Source organism: Protomyctophum parallelum (assembly GCF_964188405.1).
Source record: "Protomyctophum parallelum genome assembly, chromosome: 2".
Taxonomy (NCBI): Eukaryota; Metazoa; Chordata; class Actinopteri; order Myctophiformes; family Myctophidae; genus Protomyctophum; species Protomyctophum parallelum.
The window spans coordinates 48,199,921-48,212,786 of NC_139699.1; the positions used below are offsets into that span (position 1 = coordinate 48,199,921).

The following is a 12,866-nucleotide window of genomic DNA, read 5'->3' on the forward strand; positions in this document are numbered from 1 at the left end:
CTCATTCTGTGGACCTTAATGACCAAATTAATAGATAAAACACAAGACATCACAGGTCCTCTCAAATTTTGGGTAACTGGCTTTGCATTTTAAAATTCATCATAAAACATGCTTTTAGGGCTTCTACTGGTTCTACCAAGAGAAGACCGGTTGTAGCCTATAGCAGTCGTTTCCGGTTTCTTTCTGGGACCGGAAGTTCAAAGAGGGCGGCATTTAATTTTCAGAAAAAGTGGCTTCGATAAGGGTCTGTAGAAACAGATTGTTCACGACCCAAAACTTGACTGGTCCAATGGACCAAGTCCATAACACACCAGAAACGGAAGGTTGGGCTGACAGTTATCAATAAGGCCCTGCTTTGAAGGGAGAAGGAAATCATCCATCTGTAGTCTGCATTGATGGATGGATGTGGGTCAGTGACAATATATCATGTTTTGTGTTCAATATATCAGTTTTAATGAAGTCTAAAATTGGATGTGCTGTTCGTCATAGAATGCCAATGGAAAATGTCCTACGTTACATTCACTAAACAATGATTATATCAATCAAAAAGTGGGATTATTTACTTTTTGGTCAGCTATAATTATAATATAATTCAATAAAAAGTTTCATGTCTAAATACAGCAGAGTAGAAATGAACTGGCCCATGTTTGTTAGGTAAAACACAAAGTAGTATAAAAATATAAGCAGTAAGAAGCCTGAGGGCGAGAAGCATCCGCCTCGTTGACGGCAGACTGCTTGGTGCTGGCGCTTTGGCATGGGGGATCAGATCAACATGGAATGAATTCTGTACTGGCCATATAAGGAGCATGTCTTGAGTGTACAGGGTTTAATGAGGTCAGATCAACATATGGAATGTCAGAACAGGTCAGCTCCATACAGTATATGGAGATCTGCTTTTTTGGCGTTATCTCACTGCATTTCGTAACTCTGGAAGAGCGCTTCCAGAGTGCTTCTATCATCACTGGGCTTCAAATTTAGGCGGCTTATGTATTGTTTGCAGATTGATCCTGGGTGCAGTCCACCTGTTTGAGTTCAGATGTAGACACAGTCCTGTTTCTCTGCCATCTCTACTATGCTGCTTATTCCACTGACCTGAAGTAAATGTGGCGATAATGCAATAGTGAAGCAATCTCTCAAGATTCGAAATGAATTCAGCCTTCTGCCCTAAAAAAAGTGTCTCTGGTCCAATTTACAAAATGTGCTCTTTTCTCCATCTTTGAATGATGAGGCATTTGTACTTTACAGCTACTTATTGACCTTTTTCTGCACTGATCTATAGCCAAATTAGGGAAGATAATTTCCGCATATTGACCCTATTTGCCCTCGCTGTAAATCAGAGCCAGCCACCTAGCTTCAGAAGGTCTGGACAAGTCCTAATTTGGCAAATTTCTGAAGACAAATCTTTATGATTATCAGAGGTCTTTGCTCTTTTTACATATTCCCATGTTTAAAGAAGTAGTTCATCCAAAAAAAGAGACTTATTTCATACCAATTACACACCCCATGAAGCCTTGAAGTCAAGGAGATTTTTTTTGGGGGGGGTTTGTCGCATTCATTTGATGACCGGTGGAGTCTCCTACTGAGTTGCCTATTGACCGATGGCCCGGTCATCAAATTATCGGCTTATGAATGCGACCAAAAATATAATAATCTGCATGAATTCAAGGCTTCATGGCTGTGTAATTGATATATATATATATATTATATATAATTTATTTCGTGAACTACTCCTTTCATACACGGTGCCCATAATTACTCATTTTATTTTGACTGTTGTGCCTCAGCAAATCACAGTCTCAGTTTACAGTTCCATAACCTCGATAGAATCTACAGAGCGCAGCTGTTGCCTGTTTGTGTCTCCCTGTGCAGTGCAAGGCAGACCGAGACAGGCAGAGGCTGATACATATTTTAATGTACTGTTTAACCCATTTTGGGCGGGAACCCCTTTTGGTGTTTTAGCTATTGAAGAATAGCAGATCTACAAGCTCATAGCGCGGCACCAAGTGCCGCGCTATGAACTTGTAGGTCTGCTATTTTAGAAATGTTTTGAAAATGTGCCTCAAATCTTTGAATATATATTATTACAGACATACAGAGTGAACATTTTAACTCATATCTTTGCTTCTGTGGGGTCCCTGGAAGAACATATTTTCAGATGGGGGGCGGAGGCATATTACATATAATTTTTGGGGTTCTTGACATGAAATATTGAGCACCACTGATACAGAAACATAAGGTTTTTCAGAAAACTTAAAATTTCGACGTCATGCCTAAATGGGTTAAGTTTAAAACAAGTAAAGCGCTGCCCCGGGCCGTCATCATGAGTTAGATAAAGATAGTAGAAGCCAACCGTGTCTCCCGAATGACAAGCAGTTTGCGAGTGGAGGAACAAATCAAGTCATGATTCATAATTATTCTCAAAGAATTGCTGATGTAATCTCGCATCACATTTGCATTTGACAGGGAGTAATTGAGATTGTTCTTTTAGGGACATTTGATATCATAGATAGGAGTTATCTGGACAGATTAGACCTCAACACTGACACTTGCAGGTTCAAGAGAATACTTATTAACTTAACTTATTCATTCATTCACTCCCAATGACTTTGGACGATTTGTTTTTCATAAGCCCACACCGAAGTTTAGTTAGTTTTTACACTAGATGGTGCTCTTTGCTAACCTAAGATTCACCGTTTGAGTCTCATTGAAACCAGGAACCAGAAAATCACAAAAAACTGTTTTCTAAAATGTTTTGAAAAAATGTATGTTTTTGAGCCAGCTGGTGGTTCGTGCATCTGGTTAGGATGCCTCTCGGGCGTCTCCCTAGGGAGATCCTCGAGGCACGTCCCACTGGGAGGAGACCCCCGGGGCAGACCAAGGACCACGTCCCATTGGGAGGAGACCCCCGGGGCAGACCAAGGACCACGTCCCACTGGGAGGAGACCCCGGGGCAGACCAAGGCGCAGTTGGAGGAAACACATCGACTCACTGGCCTCGGAACGTCTCGGGATCCCCCAGAAGGAGGAAGTCACTAATGTTGCTCTGGAGAGGGAGGTCTGGAGCTCTCTGGTGGAGCTGTTGCCCCCGCGACCCGACTACGGATAAGTGGTTGAAGATGGATGGATATTGATAAAATGTATTCTGTAAATGGTGTAAATGGTCATCACAGTCCTAGCACCGGCTTTGTAATCAAAAGTCAGAAGTTTAGTAGCGAGGCAGCTGGCCCCAAAAATCTCTTCTATAGTATGCAAGACCTTGGAAATAAACACAGCCAATAAATCCTCGTTACAACTCAGACACACCTGTGAAGACACCACTGTGCACGCAAATGTGTGCATGTGTGTGTGTGTGTGTGTGTGTGTGTGTAATTGTACTTGGACTGAGAGTCCATCCATCCATCTGTGTGTATCTCCTTCTGAATCTGAAAGCACTTGTCCATCCTTGTGCGTGTGCGCGTGTGTGTGTGTGTGTGTGTGTGTCCTTCCAGCAGAGGATCTGTCCATGTGTGTAAGCTGGTTTGTGTGAATGGCCCTGAATGCGTGTGCCTGTCCATCTATTGGCGGACATGAGTGAGCTGGCGTGCATACATGCGTGTGCGTGCACGTGACAGTGGACAGAATGACTGATTACTAGCAGAACCGTTCTTGGGCAGGTGAAACTCTTAGTAGTGCTGATAATGAGGTGAGAAAGAGGAATAAAGAGCTGCCATTAATTTCACCTCTACCACAGTGCACGAACGTGTGTGTGTGTGTGTGTGTGTGTGTGTGTGTGTGTGTGTGTGTATTGCTTGCTCTGGGTGGATCTTTGTTGGATCTACAAGCTCATAGCGTGCCACCGAGTGGCGCGCTACGAGCTTGTAGGTCTGCTATTTCTGAAAAATCGTGAAAATGCGGCACAAATCTTTGAATATATATTCTTTCAGAGAACTAAATGGGTTAACCAAGTGACTGAATGTAATGGCCCACAATCGAAAAGCAAAAAAATAAATCATGGTCAACCTTTATTCACCTCAATAAGGCAAACTGTCATAGATGCAGCACAGAACAAAACAAAGCCCTGGCTTTGTTTTGTTTCCGTTTGTTCTGTTTCACCGCTGCAAACTATTATCATAACTTCCACGTATCGGATACTTTGTGAACCCCAATCTACAGATAATGGACCATGGAACACGACTGTGGCTCTGTAAACAACAATATTGTTATACCTGCTATTATTGATGCTGTAGTTATACAGTAGTTGTTACTAGTGTTGTTGAAGTTGGTTTGAAAATGTGTTTTCTTTTGTCTTGAAGGGGCACGTTTTGCGCAACAACAGTATTTTTATTGTGTCTGCCCTATGATCTCTGAGATTTATAGGTTTGTTTACCTCTGAGTCACTGATACTTAGGAGCGGTCTAACCTATTCCTTATATGTAACTGACTACACTTGACCACTGAAGGCTCTACTCTTGTGTAAAATCTGATGTTTTATTTCTATTTTTAATTCTAAGAACCAGTGACTTGATGACATTCATACTTGCCTTTGGTCTTTTGTTAAAAAAAAACCTAAATTAAAAGATTTTGAAAAGAAAGATGATCTGTCCTCCTCTCACTCTCTTATTCATTCCCCAAGACACGGTCGAGGCAGATAGCCACCCACCTTATTCATTCCCCAAGACACGGTCGAGGCAGATAGCCACCCACCCTAGAGCCTGGGGACTTTTTCACCACATTTCCTTTTTGGCTCAGGGTGGGCTGGCCAACAGTGGGTCTCTGCTCAACACGTAATGTATGCGTCTCTGCTCAACACGTAATGTATGCGTCTCTGCTCAACACGTAATGTATGCTGTTATGATCCAGCACTATAATACAATGTCACTCAGTTCTCCTTCCTATAGACAAACTTGCCGTTCACAAAGGCTTGTCATGGGGCCTCTCGTGCATTACCAAAGGCTTGTCGTGGGGCCTCTCGTGCATTACCAAACGGATGTCAGAGTACAAAAAGCTGAAAAATGTTCTGCATGGGAGTGCTCTGGAAAAAGTGCTCTGATTTCTTAGAAGTAAGAGTATCAATACTACAAGTTGCAATTACGGGGCCGGAATTCTAAATGAATGTCCCCATTTCACATGTTTTTAAATGTATAATTAAAATTCAGACCTGTCTGAAGTGAGTGGTGCTGTACTGTACTGTACTGTACTGTACTGTACTGTACTGTACTGTACTGTACTGTACTGTACTGTACTGTACTGTACTGTACTGTACTGTACTGTACTGTACAAACGCTATAGCGCTATTTTCGTGCTCTGACACAGCCAGGGACAGACCCAGGGACACAGCCAGGGACAGACCCAGGGACACAGCCAGGGACAGATCCAGGGACACAGCCAGGGACAGACCCAGGGACGCAGGGACAGACCCAGGGACAGACCCAGGGACGCAGGGACAGACCCAGGGCCAGACCCAGGGACAGACCCAGGGACAGACCCAGGGACAGACCCAGGGACAGACCCAGGGACACAGCCAGGGACAGACCCAGGGACCCAGGGACAGACCCAGGGCCAGACCCAGGGCCAGACCCAGGGACAGACCCAGGGACCCAGGGACAGACCGAGGGACAGACCGAGGGACAGACCCAGGGACCCAGGGACAGACCCAGGGCCAGACCCAGGGACAGACCCAGGGCCAGACCCAGGGACAGACCCAGGGACACAGCCAGGGACAGACCCAGGGACAGACCCAGGGACACAGCCAGGGACAGACCCAGGGACCCAGGGACAGACCCAGGGCCAGACCCAGGGACAGACCCAGGGACAGACCCAGGGACCCAGGGACAGACCGAGGGACAGACCCAGGGACAGACCCAGGGACAGACCCAGGGACCCAGGGACAGACCCAGGGCCGGCCCAGGGACCCAGGGACAGACCCAGGGACCCAGGGACAGACCCAGGGACCCAAGGACAGACCCAGGGACAGACCCAGGGACGCAGGGACAGACCCAGGGACGCAGGGACAGACCCAGGGACGCAGGGACAGACCCAGGGACGCAGGGACAGACCCAGGGACACACATAGCCGTCTATAGGAGTGGTTGCACCACTCAGAAATCTCTTGAAAATAGCAGATCTACAAGCTCACAATGGCCATGCACTGTGAGCTTGTAGATTGGCGATTTTCAAAGTATTGTAGTGGGTAACATTCAAGTAAAGTACAAATACCTCAAAATTGTACTTACAGTAAGTACAGAACTTAAGTACTGAAAATGTACTTGGTTACTTTCCACCACTGGAGTGGGGTGTGTGCACGCGGGGGGGTGTGTGCATGCGGGGGGGTGTGTGCACGCGTGGGGGGTGTGCACGTGCCGTGGGAACACAGACAGACCACAAAGTGTCGTTGTGGCTAACTTTCCTCTGACGAAGTGTTCCACACGTGTCAGTCGTCCCATCGAACGACCATCAGGGCCCCGGCAGGCCCATCAGCCGTGATGGATCTTTGGAGTGACAAGCTTTATTTAGCCGGCGCTCAGTAATGGCGTTCTCCTCCTCCTCCTCCTCCTCTCCCCAAAACTCCTCCAGTCTCTTATCTGCACTGGGCTTGTTTGTGCTTGTGGCGCGTTAAGGTAGAGGACGGATCAATCTGGTGAGTTATGAAATGACAGGCAACGCTGCTCATGGCAGTTTTTCAAATATTTATATATATATATATATATATATATATATATATATGAAACCCTCGACCCGCACCCTCCGCTCATCAAACACACACTGCCTCAACCCCGTCACGGCCAACCTGCGCACCATGGGTGACAGACAGGGCCTTCTGCACAGCTGCCACGGTCAATCGACTGCTTCAAGAGAGGACTAAAGACCTACCTTTTTAATCAGGCCTTCCCCCAAACCCACTGATTTTATTCCCTGACCAATAACACAGTTCTTTTTATGCTAAACTGTGTGCTTTTAATCTGTATTTTACCTATTGTTTCATATTTTTGCCTAATGCCTACTGTAGCACTTTGAAATTCCGAGGAATGTAAAGTGCATTATAAATAAAATCCATTATTATTATAAAAAAAGCATTGTGTGGTGGCCACGCCTACTAATCGGATATTTCTTTCCTCAAAAGTTTATTTGTATCAGTCCTACATGTATGTTTGGGTAGGTGGCTCTCATTTGTTGATGAAACTCTGTACAGTATGTCCATGTAAAATTCTCGTAGTAAATACTGTTCTAAGAGAAGCGAGAAGTCGTTATTTTTTCACCTAAACGTCATCAGTGATGTTCATTGCAATGCCATTTCAATGCCATTGGTCATGATATTTGCATATAAATACCCCCCACAGAGGCTGAAATTCACACAAATAAAAAATGTCTGGACGCAATTTTGATTTTTTTTTTAACTTTTGACCTTTACCCTAATAAAAGTAGGTAAAATAATTGTAATATATGTTTTTTGAGAATGTCTGAACATGTTTTATTCATTATTGTGAAAGATATCCCCCAAATGTAAATGATTAATTTATTATATTATTATATAATTATTATAAATTTTTCATCAAATCTTTTTTAGTCTTAGTCCTAGTAGTACAAAGTAGTAGTAAGGTTGAAATCTATTTTTTGCAAGTATAAATTAATGCGGGTCTTAGCAGTGTTGTTTTTGGCAGCACATTTTGATTTTAGTTTTAGTCGTAGACTCGTAGTCTCTTGAATCGTTTTAATTTAGTCTTAGTCACATTTTAGTCACCCGGAATGTTTTAGTGTTAGTCTAGTTTTAGTCGACTAAATGTCATAAGATTTTTGTCAACTAAATTGTATTTTGGCGGGCCTTGATGTCGTCGTAATGACAGTTTATACACTTGCTGAAAATAGCCGATCTACAAGCTCACAAAGCTTGTAGAACTGCTATTTTCAGGATGCAACCAAGTGTAAAATGACTTATACTGGATCTCTTGTCCACTAGTCCCTTCTTAACATTTTAGTCTAGTTTTTATTTGTTGACGAATTGGTCAGTATATTTAGTCTTAGTTCTAGTCACCATAGCTTAGTTTTCAGTGAAAAAAGGTAGTCGACGAACATTTCTCGTCTTAGTTTTAGTCGACGAAATCAACGCTGCACAACACGCAGTGTACTTCATGCATTCATGCAAACTAGCCGGCCTGCATTGACGTTAATGCATGAATGTCACTGGTAGGCGGGTTTCGGAAACCTTTTTGCAATTTGCATAAAAAGTGGACACATTTATGCATAACTGGGAAAGTGTGCCCCTCGGAGCGCAGCTCCCTGCAAGGCCAAGTCGCCTCTACCCAGGGCTGTGTGGAGAAATTAGTTTTATCACAGAGAGGTGCAACTGTTCGCGTTGTTTGTGCCCAACGAACGACCTACGGTTCAAACGCTATAGGCCAAATTGTGACGCCACCCGTTATTGCGCCACCGTGCAGCCAATTTGAATCGTTGGCCTATACTGGGAGTGTGTGTGTGTGTGACTAGTTTCATGCTGATCGGTCTAGCGGTGCCCGAGATTAACTGGTCACAGGCAGGCAGGCAGGCAGACAGACGGATAGACGGACTCAAAGTCTCACAGAAGTCAAAACATAATCCCTGCCCCCGGCCATTCCAACCCGGCATGGATAATTAATGACTAAATACGTACAAATAGCACATACAATCAAGATCAATATTAGTGACATACTGTAGGAGAAAAATACTGAAAGACGTCCCCGTAGATACACCTTCTAAGAGTAAGAACATTATTCTCTGTAGAATTAAGGATTGCGGAGGCTTCCTGGTGGCTCATTTGGGAACAGAACCAATCTTGTGCTGCACACGTCTTCCCCCGATTGTCCCTGTATTTTACTGCCGACTGCAATAAAACTGAATATGCTTAAAAAATCACACACGTGTGAACTGAGTGGTGCAATTCCCCCCCCCCCCCCCCCCTCTCTCTCTCTCTCTCACTCTCTCTCATTACAGACACTACCCCTCTCACTGTTTCTGGCGCCCCCTACTGCTATTATTAAGTCACATACTCGTGCTCTCACAGACAGGTACACACACAAACAGGTACGAGGACATTGCAAGCTGGTTGTAGGAGTGGTTGCACCACTCAAAAACCTGCATGTAATAAAAGGTAATTCATGGCAGCCAGGATTATGTTGGTATCACAGTGACAGTAAGGTTTAACACCAGTGAAAAGTTATCTGCCGTGGGCCAAAAGTCTACCGTTGTGACAGCCGTCACTTTTTTTCCCCCCTTTGTATGGCGCCTATGCGGGCAGCCTTTAACCCATTCTGGGCGGGAACCCGTTCTGATGTTTTAAGCATTATGTTATGCTTTAGCTATTGAAAAATAGCAGATCTACATAGCTCATAGCGCGGCACCCAGTGCCGCGCTACAAGCTTGTAGGTCTGCTATTTTTGAAAAATCGTGAAAATGTAGCACAAATCTGGAATATATATTCTTTCAGAGCGAACGTTTTTAACTACAATCGTTGCTTTTGGAAGGTCCCTGGAACAACATATTTTCAGATGGGGGTCGGCGGGCCAAATACAATATATATATTTGGGGGTCCTTGACATGAAAAGACAAGATTTTTTTTCCAACGTGAGGCCGAAATGGGTTAAAGGGCCGGGGCAACAACGAGAAACCTCTGCCGTCGGCGTGCCTGATGAGAAGTGACTGGAGGATTCTCAGATTTATTAGTGCACCATGAGCTGGTGTCATCAAAGATTATGCCCCCTATCCTTCAGCGTTCCGCCGGCACATCACACCCGCTCCAATTTCAATTTCCCCCAGTAAGAGGCTGGGGAAGGCTCTGGTTGGTGACCCCATCCCGTGACCCTGGGGTGCAGAGGGGGATGGATGGGGGGGGGGGGGGGCTAGGTGGCGGAGTGGGGGACAGATACGGACTTGCTCATGAATTAAGGATGACTTCAGCGGTGCGTTCAACTTTGGCCTGTCTGGGCTGTATCGCTGCAGAGAATCTCGCTGATAAATGGACGTCAAGGCCAAGGAAGACTGCTCTTCCCTGGTTAGGTATTCAGAGAAGCAGATAGGACGCTTCGGACCCACTCAGGCCATGTTTAACCCATTTAGACCTGAGCTCGATCCTACAAATGTCTTCTAAATCATGAACGTTTTCTGAAAAACCCTATATGTTTCTGTGTCTGTGGTGCTCAACCTTTTTCATTTCAAGGAACCCCAGAATTATCTGCATTTGGCCGTGGACTCCCATCTGAAAATAAGATGTTCCAGCGACTCGCCCAGAAGCAAAGATATGAGTTTAAATGTTCGTTGTGAAAGAATATATATTCAAAGATTTGCAATATAATTTTCACGATTTTTCTAAAATAGCAGACCTACAAGCTCATAGATCTATGAGCTTGTAGATCTTCTATTTTTCCAATAGCTAAAGTATAACATAATGCTTGAAACACCAAAAGGGGTCCCCGCCCAAAATGGTTTAAAACATAGCCCACTCTTTCTGGCAGCTGACTCAGATTCTGTATAGTAAAAGTCCCGAGTCCTCTGTGTTATTCTGAGAGTTGAACCAGTTGCAGTTTGTACAATGCTCAGTTACAAAATCATGGATAAATTAACTTTAAATATTTGCTGTTAAAAACATGCCTGAGGAAGGTCCGGAGGGATCGAAACGTTAATTAAATAAGAAAATACTCATGTACCGAGCAAATACACAGTGTGCGGGTGTATTTGATTGCTTTCATTAATCGCACCTGTGCATACGCCTGGATTTCTAGGTGTGCAAAAGTTTTCTCCTACTGTTACAAACACAAAAACACAACCGGATGCAAAATATCCACAGTGCAATTTAGGGCACTTTAAAGCAGGTTATGTTATTGTGGATATCATGGGATGGGAGCACGTACGTAGTTGAGTTAGTTCCCATCATAATCCTATCGTTTTGTTGAAAAGGTTCATGACACCCCTGGGACAATTCAACAGTAGATTCTTAAATAACAAAATGATTACACTTCCATGTAATATCGGACTGCCGTGTTCTGTGGAATGGATTCACTCTAAAAAAAGACCCTCTTATAGGAGATAGACACCGCTGTAACCGCCTGTGTTAATGTAGTGGATGCTAAGGAAGTTGCACCAGCATCGACTTTTCTGGAAGTTGGGTGGACCTTTGATTAAAGACCACTTCTATGTGCCATGATGATCTATTTGGTTCCTAACCACTGGAACGCCCCAAACTTTGAATATTCATTCGAATATGGAATATCCGTTGGCAGCACTATGCCACAGTGATTCCAAGGTACTGACCATCCATTCAGAGATGATGATGTCCACCTTCTCCACGGGTAGGGTGAGGTCTTCAATGCGACCTTTGAGCAGAGTGATCTTGTCTTCCAGGTTGTTGGCTCTGTGAAATCAACAACAAACATGATGAGACCCAATAGAGCACACTAGTCACTATGTCCAGTTGTTAAAAAGAACATTAACTAAAAAACCAATAAATATACTTTATAAAAAAAAAGAAAAAGAACATTAACTAAAAAAAGAAAAACTATAAAAATAATGAATATATGTATTTATGTTTGTGTTTTCGTTTATCGTCATCTATATGATGCCACAGTGGGCGGCTGTGGCTCAGGAGGTAGAGCAGGTCGTCCAATGATCACTGAGTCGGCGGTTCGAATCCCGGCTCCTCCTCCTGTCCTACATGTCGAAGTGTCCTTGGGCAAGACACTGAACCCTACAATGCCTCCAATCAGTTGGTTGGAGGCTCGCCACCGTTGGAGCTCGCCACCGTTGGTGTGTGAATGTGGGAAGTGAGGACGCTGGCGTCGACTGTTCGCCGCTTCACCTCCCAATGTATGAATGAATGAACCATTGTAAAGCGCTTTGAGCAGTTGGAAAAGCGCTAAAAAAATGCAATTCATTATTTTGTAAAACAAAAAACAAAAAAGCAACAACAAAAACAACAAAACGAATAAAATAAATTAGAACCAGAAAAAGTGCCCTTCTGGGCACAGGTCTCCACCAGGAGGATAGGAGTGTGTGTGATGTTTGGCTAAATGTTTAAGAGTAATATAAATGTTTGTTTTTGCAACAATTTTCTTCATTTTGTTGAGGAAATGCAGAGCCAGATCACTCATAGCATCTCTGAGGATAGAATTCTGGATGAGCAGGACATGTGCAGCATTTTGTACAAAACGGGCCACTCCTGAAAAATTTGGAAGGCAATGTTAGCCAATCAGTGTAGAATCTGAGAAATCCAACAGACTCGTCTTGATCACATGACTACAGAGATCATGTGTACCGATTTGCGTGAGATTTGGATGAAATCTGTGCGACTAACATAAACAATGCGTTTTGCAGAAATCGGCCTCATGGTGGCGCTATAACTGGCAGATGTGGAGGGATGCAGGGAGAATGTTTTTCCATGGCCTCTAGGGAGTGCGCATACATAAGTTATAGTATACAGATCGATGCAGTTATAGCTAAAAACAGGAATTGCCCTGTTATAGCGCCACCGTGAGGCTGATTTGGAAAGAAATTAGTGGCATGTCGTCCTCGGCCTAGTGGAAATGTGTCCGTAAATTGCATACTGTGTTTGTGATTTGTGGCATTTTGTTCGAAACAGACCAATCATGTGAGCTTTGGAAGCCAATCTCAACCAATCAGGATGGGAGATGGGAAATGGTGCAGATCTGTGTTGATCACATGACTATGGAGAGAGTGTATACCGAATTGTGTGATCTATGGATAAAATGTGTACGAGTAATCCACAGAAATGTGTTTTGCCTAAATCGGCCTCATGGTGGCGCTATAACAGGCCGTTGAAGAATATTTGGGGCAGAGGTTCATCGTTGGCCTCCAGGGAGCGTGTGTGCAAAGTTAACCAGATTAGCTGGTAACGGACAGACAGAAG

General features: G+C 44.1%; 1 protein-coding gene across 1 annotated transcript in view; it reads right to left on the reverse strand.

Moving 5' to 3' along the window:
- The window catches only part of prmt3 (protein arginine methyltransferase 3), a 97,973-nt gene that overhangs the window by 66,587 nt on the left and 18,520 nt on the right, over positions 1–12,866 (reverse strand). Inside the window, exon 10 of the mRNA XM_083760222.1 lies at positions 11,255–11,354. Coding sequence (XP_083616348.1) covers positions 11,255–11,354 — 100 coding nt within the window. The remainder of the gene's footprint in view (positions 1–11,254; positions 11,355–12,866) is intronic.